Source organism: Fulmarus glacialis, unplaced genomic scaffold, assembly GCF_000690835.1.
Source record: "Fulmarus glacialis isolate BGI_N327 unplaced genomic scaffold, ASM69083v1 scaffold34978, whole genome shotgun sequence".
Classification (NCBI taxonomy): Eukaryota; Metazoa; Chordata; class Aves; order Procellariiformes; family Procellariidae; genus Fulmarus; species Fulmarus glacialis.
The window spans coordinates 3,328-14,836 of NW_009230745.1; the positions used below are offsets into that span (position 1 = coordinate 3,328).

Here is an 11,509-nt window from a genome sequence, read left to right on the forward strand (position 1 = left end):
AGCCAGACCCTGGCTGCCTTCATACACAGCTCAGGCCAGAGATTTTGCGGTGTCTGTGCTCAGACGCAGAGGAAGACACATCCCACTTCCCTCGTTCTCAAGCACTGTGAGGGGCTGGATCACAAGGCTCTGCAGCCCAGCCTTCTGAAGCTTACCCGGGGAGAGCAGGGCCAGGGTAGCTGATGGGCAGCAAGCCCTTTTGGTAGCCAGGGGCTGCCTGTGGCATCAGGCAACGCTTCCAGTGTGGTTCCAGCCTATGGCCTCTGCTGGGTGAAGCCACATAGCTCTGCCAGCAGCAGGGCCCTGCACTTGCGAGGAGCCCCAGTTTGCTGGGATATGTTCCCCAGTCTGCAGTCACCACAGAGAAGCACCGGGGAAACCAGCACCCTTCAAAACAGCAGCACGGCAGTGGGCCCAGGGTGCTGGGTGACAACTAGGTGTCACCAGTCCCGTTCTGAGGGCTCCCGGTAAGGCAGCCCCAGCTGAATGAAGACATCTCTCTCAGTGGGAGTGGGCAGAGTATGGCCAGATGCCACCTTGACGCCTCCAGGGTCTCGCACCACAGCCCAGCTGAGGGCATGCTCCGAGAGGCTCATGCCCTTGGTCTTGGCCAGGGCCCGCATGGAGCGGTTGAAGTGAGCTGAGCCGGTGAAGTAGAGCAGGGCACAGGCGAACTCACTGTAAGGCACCACGATGATGTCAAGCCGGCGGTGACGCCGGGCTGGCCCAGGGAGGCGGCACACCCCCAGGTACTTCTTCTGATCACCGTTGTCCTGATTCACCAGGTCATCCGTAAGGAAGCCTGGGGAGAGGGAACAGGCAGAGAGGAGCTGAATGGCAGAGACTGACACCCCCACTCCAAACTCCCCACTGTCAAGACAGCAGCTGAGGTGTCTCATAACGTGCAGTGGGACCCCAAGGGCAACCCAGACTCAGCCCTAACAGCCTCACGCAGACAGAAGAAGCCATGCTGAGCTGCAGCAACACTCCCTCCTTAACACTGGCTGCAGAGCTGTCACTGGAGTAGGGCCAGGACCAGGGGCAGTAGTCTAAGGGCTAACAAGATGCCCTGTCCTTGGGAAAAGCGATCACCTGCCCTTCAATGAATGCCATTCACCTCATTGCCTCCTCAGTTTGGCCATGCTAAGAACAGCTTCAAGCACCATGTGCCAGTCCCCAGCCCTCTTACCGCTCCTGTGGAGGCTGTCAAGCAGCTTGCTGAACACCCCACGGTGAGACTGCCCATCTGGGTGAGTGACCAGCACATCCACATCTCCACAGGTGGGCTTCCCCCGACGGTAGGAGCCACATGCCACACACACAAGCCCAGGCTTCAGGGCCAGGGCAGCTTGTCTGACCTCCAAGAAAGAAAGAGGGATGAGGAGTCAGAGACCAGTCTCTTCATGCCCTTTCCATCAAGGCAGCAAAGGATCTTGTGCCTGCCTTGCGGCCTGTCCTGCATCGCCAGGGTCTCCATACAGAGCAGACATTTGGCAGGCATGGCAAACTGCCCCACCAAGGAGGCTGGCCTGCTGTCAGGAGCCACCTGAGCCGGGCTGGCCTCCACCCAGTCCTGCAAATGCCCAGCACACCGCCACACAATACAACGATCTACCATGGCACTACCATCAGTCATCAGCTCTTGGGGGCACTGGGCTGAAGCTGGGTTGGGACAAGCAGGAAGATGCAGCAATGTGAGGAAGCAAAGTACAGCACAATCTTTCAGAGCCTTGGTTTCGGAGACAGCAGGAGAGAAGAGGTTTTTCAGTTCTCCTGTGGTCCATGAGGGCAAAGCTTACCCGTTCTGCCCACAAAAAGAATCAGTTCAACACAAGATGGTCACAGGTCCTGTTTCAGAAGCAGTGATGGGCTCATGGAGAGTCTCCCCAGCAGGACCCAAGACAGCAGAAAATCTGCAAGTGTCCCTTGGAGTCCAATTCTGCCAGGAGCTCTGCCTTTGCAGGAGAGCTGGGCTTTGTGACCCGGAAAAACCACAAATGTCCCAGCATTTTAGACCAAATGGTTGCCAACATGCTGCTGCCAGCAATCAGACACATAAAATCAGAACTTCCCCTAATGCAGCCACCTCCAGGCTGGACCCTAGCTCCTGTTTTGCGCAGACAGTGCTAATTCTGATGGCTTCATTCATTAAATGCTTAAGAAAGGCTCCTAGGTCCTTGGACAGGAGTAAAGTATTCTTGCTCTGATTGTGCCAATCATCCTGCTGGCAGCAAATAATTAGGGGCTCAGCAGTTCCCAGTGATGAGGCCATCACAGAGGCTGGGGTACAGGAAGGCAGTGTCCATGCCCACAGCCCCTTGTCACTCTTGGGGATCATCCTTCATTAGCAAGAGATAAACCCATTAACCTTTGCCCCAGAGGTGCTCCAAGAAGCCACAAGCCTTTCTCATGCGGAGCAAGCCCTCCTCTGGTGTCCTTGCCCCCGCCCCGGCTTTAAATGAAGATTTCTAGAAAACTCCCAGCCCCACCCGAGAGTCTAAAAGCTCCTCAGATCTCACTGTGACAGGCAGCACAGACAGTGACTAATCCCTCATTCTCTCTCCTGGGCCTGGATCAGAGGTGTGTGCGTGTGTATGGAGGGGAGCGCAGTAATCCCATCAAGATAACAATAGACCCACCCCCAAGAGCCAGCTCCTCGGCCCAGCCTGCCTGGGAAAGGGACCACTCACCACCAAAATGGCTAATCCGGCACACGGGACTGACACCCCAGCAGGAGCCTGGCAGGAGTGTATTCTTCCTGGCCAAGCCCTGTGGCCGAGTGACAGGGTCACGCTGGCTGCTGCTTCCATGGTGATCAGAGAGCACAGGGGTAGCAATGATGGCATGTCCCCCAAGCTCTCTGCTCACATTAGGGTACACTGGCTTAGCACCCCATAATCCTGGAGTGTCATGGCATAGTAGAGCAAGCAGCACCCATCCGCAACCTGAATCTCCTTTGCTTCCAGCAAGGATATCCATGCTCAGTCTCCCCACTGACAACCAGTTCACAGGGTTCTCACAGCTTCCTTTGGAGAAGCAGCACCAGGGAGACAGCTCAGGGGCCTCAGCTGAAAGCAGACATCTCAAGGGAAGATGAGAGGCAGGAAAGAGGAGCTGGAAACCTGCTCATCCCACCATGCCACACGCAGCCTTTTTCAAAGCAGTGTGTAGAACTGACACCTGTGAAGTATCCTCCTCCTTGCCAGGCACTCAAACTGAAGCTTCCTATGGGCCAAAGTAGGTGCCTTGTGTGCCCGTGCCCAAAAACAGTCCCCCAGGCATTGACCCTGCTCAGAGGAGAGTCTGAAGAGCTCAGCTATAACTGTGAGGGACACTTCCATAGCACCCTCCTGTCACGTCCCAGCAGGAACTCCACTCTGAGGGCCCAGGGCCGAGCTACTCACGGTCTGTTCTATTTCTGCAGCTTCTTCCCGAGGCATGCGCTCCAGGAAATCCGTGTAGTGCTTCAGCCCCACAGCTTGCTGGCTGGTGAGAGTCGCCTTGGCGCGGATATCATCCAGTGTCCGGAAACCCTAGTGCAGACCATGTGATGATATTCAAACATCTACTGAGACTTCGCTCTTCAACTACTTTCAACCAAGATTTGTATTTAACCTGTCTCAAGTCCAGGCCAGTCACAGTGTCTGAAATCACATGTAGAGATCACTTAGGGCCTGGTTCCTAAAAGAAGGGATTTAGGCAATCCCACTACCCACATACACCTCTAATCTCCACCCCACAATGACTTTGAATCTTAACTAAACCTGACAGAAGGCTTCTGTTTTTAAGGCACTGTGTTCCTACAGCTTGAAGGAAAACAAGTGATGCAGGTAAAGGAACAACACCCAGAATATCCCAATGAGGGAAAACCTACAGTGTGAACACAACCATATTTTTAAGCAAAGAATCCAGTCACAAACCAAATGCTACAGGAAAGCAGGCTTCATTAGCTCTGTGCTCAGGAAACAAATTGTTTTTAAAGAAGGAACCCACCAGTGGCCTAGGTTGCTCATGTTGGCACAATTACTTTAATCTCATGTTTGCAACTGCCAGGCAAGGTGGACGGCTGCTCTGACAGCTACAGGAGCCAGCCAGGCCAACAGGCCAGCAACTGGATCAGGAGCTTTCATGGCCAAGATGTCCTGGCTCAAGCCTGGCTCTTAGCAGTGTCATTGCAGTGAGCAGCGTGAGGTGAGCTCCAAGCGGTGATGCTAATGGAAGAGGAGTCTGTCCCCCACTCCTCCTATTGCATGTCTTTGTTGCCTATCCTCAAACTCAAGCCTCAGCCGGGTGCGCTCCATTCTCCCCAAACACACCCACAACGGGACCCAGCCTCACAGCTCCTCCCATAACATCAGACTCAAATCCCATCTGTGGATATTGGCAATTGGAAACTATTTGTGAAAGTAGTTCTTCTGCACTCAGAAGCAGTCTTCAAACCCTAGTCTGAGAACTTCTTGTGTAAGGCACTAAACTTACCTGCTGGTACCACATCTGAGCTGTCTTGACCCCTGCTCCCCAGATGTTGGAAAACAACTCCAGCACAGGAACACTCTCACTGATGTGATCCAGCTTGCGCAGATGCCCACTCTCCAAGATCTCCAGAATCTTCTCTGCCATTCGCTTCCCAATCCCAGGGATTTTACAGGCTTCCTAGCAAGAAACCAGAGCCGCTACTGGAAAAGTGAAGGCTACAGACAAGCTGGGGAGCTGCTACCCACTCAGAGCCTGGTTAGACCAGTGACTGATAAGTAGCGGGACTAGTTCTGACCACTGCTGTCTTCTCTAGGCCAGGCTTACACAGGCTACATTGATTCTACTATTCTATCATTCTATGATTCAATGCCAAGTGGAAAAGGACAAGCATGCAGAACAGGACTGAAACACTAACACACTGAATGGCTGGACTGTCACAGCCAATCAGGCCTAGATCCAGTTAGTTTTATGTATTATCTCCAATGGTGGCAGTTGCTGATGCCTAAGAGGAAGGTGAAAACGTCCCTGCATTGAGCCTGGAGAAGGCATTTATCTCACAGGTGCTCAGATCTGGCTCTAAAAGACACAGACTCCCCTTTCCTGCTCATCTGAAAACACTGCAGGTGGTCAACAAATACTACTCGCACTTGCTACACAACTTCCATCAAAATTCTCCCACAGGAGGCGATTGCCAAAGCCTAAAGATAAGCTATTCCACGTACAGAAAGAGAAAGGAATCTAGCTCATAACAGAGCTAGGATGCTGGGTCTATCTCCCCACTCCACCACCCTGGGAAGATGTTTTACCTGGTAGGAGGTGACCGGTTTGTGGTAGCTCTTGAGTGCATTGATGGCTTTGGAGTAGCCCAGAGCTCTCCACTTGTCCCCCTGGACAGAATAGGCCTTTGCCAGCACTTCCAGCTTCTCTGTGATGCACTGGTTGTGATTCTCCTTCTTGCTGTTGGAGGAATGGGCACAAACCCACTTGCTGGCAGGCTGGGCCACCGCGGAAGAGCTGTCACTGATCTCCTCTGACGATTTCACAGGGTAGCGGCCAGAAATCAGTGCTTCCAGATCTCCCTGGGTGACACTTGCATCTTCTCCTTCACTGTCTTCATCATCAGAGACTTTCTTTAGGGAGAGGTAGAAAAGCAGCCATGTGAGAATAAGTGCATGCCTCACATATGTCCCCCTGGCACAGGCTGCTCCTGAGAGTAGGAAGTCAGAGCACTAACCAACCTCCAGGGCATGCAGTGCTCAAATTGCCATCTCTAGAAGCGGTTGGTTATATGCACACCATAGCTCTTCATGCCCCAAACTACACATGCACCCCTTGAAGCTACACGCACATCTCACAAATCACAAGAGACCAGAGACTGCAGTCCACCTGTGATCCAAGCACACACACACCTCCTATAGCCAAGCCCCTGAGACCTAACTGAGGTAAGACACTGGTTAAGTAAGCAACTGCTGCCAGCAGCATGGTATGACAAGGCTGAAATCCCTGGCTGGGGGAGATCCTGACTCCCTGCTCCCACTGGGAAACCTTTCGCTGGTCTGGTGGCTGCATAGACACATCTCTCACGTTCAGATTCTGCACCTTCCACCCCATGACGCAGCTCACAGGAGATACGCACTGAACTCTGTTTTCACGGTACAGACACAAAATCTTAACAGGGTAGTAAATTACAACCCCCCCATTTTCCCCATGGCTATCTGCAAGAGAAAAGGGGGAGGAAGGAATGACACAAAGGACTCCACATTCCTCAGTGACAGAAGAAAGAACCAATGTATACATTTGCTGATACCCTCAGCATTAGGATGCCTCTGTGTGGACTTAAGAAACAATGAGCCTCGGCTTCAGGTAACGAACAAAAGGGGATAGAAGTGGGAAGCCACACAGACGCTTTGTAGACTGCTTTGCTCACTGGGGTCCCCCTCTCTCCTGATGTATAAACACAGGAGTCCATGAAGATCCAAGAGCTTCTGTACTGTGGAAGTAACCCTGAATGGCACAGGGCTGTTTGGGATCAGTCCAGCAGTTACATGTGGCACACAAGTCCTGTTATGAGTTTCTGCAGAGCGTCAGCTAAGGCAGAGCCATATCCTTACAACCTCTGGTTCTCCTGGCTAGGAAGATCTGGAGACACAATTCCTGCAAGATACAGAGCTGAAGTCTTTAGGCAGAAGAGGCAGGATGTTTCCCTTTTGTAATCTTGTTTTATAACTCTGAAAACTGGGTCAGACTGAGGATTTGATAGACTACAGCAGTTTTATTTGCCTTGAAACACAACTCCCTTAAGACACTGTTCCCTCGAAGGGCAGTAAAGCCTCAGAGTGTTCGGATCGGTTAGTAAGCCCCTTAAAAGCATTTAAGGAACATGTTATCCAAGCACAATGCAAACAACTCTGCAGCTGGAGCATGCAATTCCATCCCCTCGGCCAACAGTGTCACACAGGTGAAATGGCACATAAACCCCTGACTCTCTACACTTCGCCAACAAAGCTGATGGACTCTTCACAACCACACGTGCAAAACCAACTAGTCCCGTGAGCTTCTAAGATACCCCAGCATCCTACAGCAGCTGACTCGTTAGAGCTAGGTGAGACTGGGATGTGCATGGTTTGTCTGCAGCACAGCACAGGAGCCAGGATAGCGGCTGAAGCCCAGTACCTGAGGCAACATGCCACTTGAGCAGCTTGCACAGGTTGCCTTGCAGAAAACTACTGCATCCAGATGCCAGTCACACAGTGGTTGCTACAATCTGACTGGTAACAGGGTTTCCTCACAGGAGTTTACATCCAAAAGTAGAACTCCCAGAGCATCCCCTGTTCAGTATGAAACACTGGCACACTCATCATCTTCTACAGAAAAAACATCCACCCAAGCTAGAAAAGTCTCTATGCTTAAATGGAGGCTATTTCTAAGCTGAGATTTCAGCTTCAGCTTTACTGTTGTAGCTGGGTCTTAGAAGTGGTTTGTACTGTCTTTAAAACATATCCTGTGGGTTCTCTTCTCCTCCCCAACCTCACATAGTCCTAAGCTTGGGACAAGGAATTTTACTGAAGTGTCTACAATATTGCTTCTGTGCACAGACTAACAACAGGAAATATCATTGCTTGAGGGGATTTAAAAGAAAAAAAGGCAATAAGGCTTCAGAATCTAGCAGCTGTCTGACCACCCAAAGTAAATGCGAGCAGAAAGCAGGGCAGACAGCACAGGATCTGTAACAACACAAAAATCCTTTCTCCCGTTGTGAGATTTGTTAATAATGATTGCTGTTAAATTAGAATTACAAGAAACAGCAAAGATGGGGTAACTGCAAAGGTGATGCAGTTAAGGAGCAGCCAACTCTGCCTATAGCACACTGGCTAGTAAGTCTGGGGAGAAAAGATCCCTCCCTACACATATTCAAGAGAAAGCCTAAAACAAAAGGACCCCTCAGTGGGCTGCCAGTTAGGGAGTAACTACAGGGTTTTGTAAAACAAAATTTGGGACTGTGTTAGAAAACAGATGCCAGCATTACAAGGCAGCTGCTGCTCTAAGAGGTCTGGGGTAAATTTGCTACAGACAGATTTGAATGATGCCAATGCCCAAAAAGAATTCAGCAAACTTGAGCAAAATTACAGAGAAAGGAAAGAAAGCTAACAGCAGGTCAGAGAAGCTGACTCATAGCAGAGGCCACTAATAACCCAACACAGATATTTTAAGCACACCGCCACAATCGTTCGAGTGGCAACCTGATCCACTGCACACGTGTCTGAACAGGGTGCTTGCCAAGGAGTGGAGAATGGGTCAGTATGGCTCAGGCAGGAACACAGGATGAAATATCAGAGACAGCTTCCTGAATCGGAGATATTCTCAGCCAGGGAATATTTCTCAAAAGGACGCAGGGGAAACATGATCACCAGAGTGAGCCTTGGTCTGATCAGAGGACTGCTTCAGGACTGCTTCAGCTGGAAATATTCTGATGGGGACAGGAATTTAAGGGGTGTTGTTTCTACTTTTAACACCTAAAAGGGACAAAGAGAAGCAGTAACCATGTCCACAGCCTGAGTTTGCCAGCATCAACCCACTGAAACATCAAAACGCCTTCCCGTTGCTGAGAAGATCTGGCATTGTATCCCTGCAGAGATGCTCTTAGCCAGGAAAAGCAGCATGCAGGATCACAAGGAGAAGGGCCTGTGTGGGAAACCTCACCTCAGCCAACTGCTGCTGTCCAAGGGTGCCCAGGCCTCGCTGCGAGGAATCCTCCGCCTGTGCTTCAGTATTTGGTTCCACTGCTCCCTCCTCTGCTGGGGGCTGGATCTTTTCACTGCCCAGGACCTGCTGCTGCTGCTCTTTCTGCAGTTCTCCCTCCTCCAGGTACCTGCTATGGATCAGATGCCTTAGTATAGGAGAAGGAATTCTCAGCTCCCAGAAGTTTGGCTGAGAAATCCTTCTGCATGTTCTGGGATGGAGCAAACAACATATATAAATTGTGCTCTCTCAGATCACAGATTATTTACTCTGGTTTTGGCTCAATACCCCAGTTTCCATCCACCTCGCTGACCTGCAACTTCCAGTCCTATCTGCCTCACTCTTAGACTCTTTCTCCACAACTTTCCCAAAACATTTTGATCCTAACCTGTGGCTGCCTGCTGCTCCATTCCTTATATCCTCTCATGCCTAGTTGTCAATTCTCTCTCTACTTTTCACCTGCAATAAGTAAGAAACAGCATTTAATCCTCAGCATTTTTAAAAGAAATCTCCTTGTTATCACTGGTGGATTAGGAAGAGGTGCCTTTAGCACTGTAGCAAGTGACAGAACTCCTGATAGTACTTCTGGGCTCTATTCCATGTTTTGCTACCCCATGCTACCCCAGAATGGCAACTAGTCACAAAGTCACTAAATTTCACAGTGTGTATGGTGAAAAGTGACTCTGAGTCATGCCCACAGGAGCTGCAAGGACTTGCAGTCCGAGATTTTGAGCAGAGGTCAAATTTTAGTGCTGTTCAGTTTAGGACAGAAGCACTGCAGGGAGGAATGACAGCATGGCATTTACATACCTGTGAGGGATAAAGACACCGTAGCCAGCCGTACTCAGCAGCTTCTGGTCTCTAATGCAAGCACTTAGCCAGGATGCCTTCACTAGCTGCAACCCTGAAGGTAGCTTGGTTAATTTAAGGAGCCGAAAAGCCCGATCACAGTCCATGTCTTCAGCCACGATGATGTGCGTCACCTCCGAGGAGAGCTGGTTGTGTACAACACCCCCATTCTGGACAATCTGCTTGTGGAAGATCTCCGCCCTGGCTTGGCCAATGCCAGCTTGCAACACGTAGGCAGTGACCGGTTTCAGCCACTCTGCTGAGGAAAACACAGGGGCAGGAGCTCAGTGACAAGAAAAATAGCGTCCCAAACCAAGGGGGCTACATATCTCACATAGGACTTGATGGCACCAACAGTGGCAGGCAGTCTTTGGGGGGCACCAGTTGGACACACCAAAGCAAGGTGGCCATGATCTCTACACGCTTTGGGGGAACAGCACCTCCAGTTAACGAGAGGAGGTAGAAGTATTATATTCCACATCACGGGCACGCAGGACTTACCCTCAGGCGTCTCTGTTCCTTCTTCTTTTGGGATCTTTGGAGGAACGCTTTTCCCTGAGTCATCCCTCACCTTCTTCCTCTTGGGAAAGGCTTTGACAATCCCTCGTGGCTCCATAGGCCTGGTGCGAAGTTTAGCTGCAATTGCTGAATACCAATAAGAGAAAGGGAGATTGCTTAGAACATCATTACACAATCACAGCAACTTAAGATTCACTCATTTTGCTCGCTGTCTTTGTTAATTTGGAGTTCTTTTTTTGTTGTTGCCTTCCAAAAACGCTCGCCCTGAGGGAGGCACCTGGAAACAAGAATTGCAGCCCACAAGGTCAGAAAAATCAAAGTTAGAAACCACCAAAAAACCACTTAAGAAGACCCTGCTTAAATACCTTAGAAACCACTAAAGCTGAGTTCTTATAATGGAAAGTTTGTAACTACTGTAACATTTTGGAGCTCTTTCCTGCCCAGCCAACAAAAGCAACTTTACTTCTCAGATATTTCTTAAGCACATTCCCAAGAGGAAAATGCTTCTCCTGCCTGGGCTGAAATCCAGTCACCGATGAGAAGAGATAAAGCAGCTGATTGACACCAAGTGTTTCATACAGCCACAGGAGGAAAACCCCCAACTCGGCTTCAGCTGAAAACAGCAAATTAGTAAAGATTAACTAGCCAAGTTCAATATGGGTACAGCTGTAGCTTTACCATCACAAGCCTTGCAAAAGCAAACTTTGGAGCTTTAACTACCGGTCCAGGCTACCAGGAAGTTCAGTTTTGCGTAGCCCAAAAAAACCCCCGAATCACTGTGTATCCCAACAGCCCCTTCCACCTGGCTGCAGTGTTAAGTCAATGCCCACTTGGTTTCCTCTCTGTGCAGCACTTCGTGTTTTGCTTAGAAGTTTCTCGCACACAAGCCAGCACAAAGCTACCATATTAAGCCCGGAAGAGCTGAAAATGGTCCCACCCGGCCGTGTCTTCTCCCGACGGTCACCTTCTCATCCGAGCATTAAACACAATCCTCTGGAAGACCAACCCAGAGCTGTACTCAAGTCCTTGCTTCTGCGAGGAAGAGCTCAGCTTCAGGGGAGAAGAAACCCTGCTACATTTCTAAAACCCAGCTTCACAGAAATGTTTCTGTTTTCAGGACATTTTGACCAAAAAAGCCCTCTGAAAACAGTAACGCTTTCTATTAGACAAAGAAAAAAAACCACATCAAAAACCCCAAAGCTTCTAGGTGCCCAGGCACTTTTCAGGGCTTGGAAGAGTGTTTTTCCAGGTAGTATTTTAACTCATCTAAGACAAACCACGCATGCCAGCTACCAAGCTTGCCTTGCCAGCATCCTCAGGCCGTGAAGGCTTCAACACCACCAACCCGGCTCGCCCCAGGACTAGCGGCACCAAAACCCCGGGGGCACGAAACAATTCCCCGAAACCTCGCGGCTGGGCCCGAGGA

At 50.3% G+C, this 11,509-nt stretch overlaps 1 protein-coding gene across 1 annotated transcript; it reads right to left on the reverse strand.

Annotated features, from left to right (window-relative positions):
* Positions 1-351: 351 nt before the first annotated feature.
* On the reverse strand, positions 352-10,180 carry POLL (polymerase (DNA directed), lambda). Its single transcript, XM_009584340.1, has 8 exons — positions 10,066-10,180; positions 9,526-9,823; positions 8,677-8,863; positions 5,283-5,606; positions 4,480-4,653; positions 3,405-3,533; positions 1,190-1,358; positions 352-802 (listed from the first exon to the last, which is right to left on the reverse strand). Exons 1-8 carry the CDS (start codon positions 10,178-10,180, stop codon positions 441-443), a joined length of 1,758 nt encoding a protein of 585 aa, XP_009582635.1. The 3' UTR covers positions 352-440.
* Between the last annotated feature and the right edge of the window lie 1,329 nt (positions 10,181-11,509).

Coding starts and splice junctions, on each gene's coding strand:
- POLL (XM_009584340.1), bottom strand. CDS start 10,180: ATGGAGCCACGAGGGATTGTCAAAGCCTTTCCCAAGAGGAAGAAGGTG. Junction 8,864..9,525: donor GGTGTCTTTATCCCTCACAG/GTATGTAAATGC, acceptor TCCTATACTAAG/GCATCTGATCCATAGCAGGT. Junction 3,534..4,479: donor CTCAGATGTGGTACCAGCAG/GTAAGTTTAGTG, acceptor GGTCTGCACTAG/GGTTTCCGGACACTGGATGA.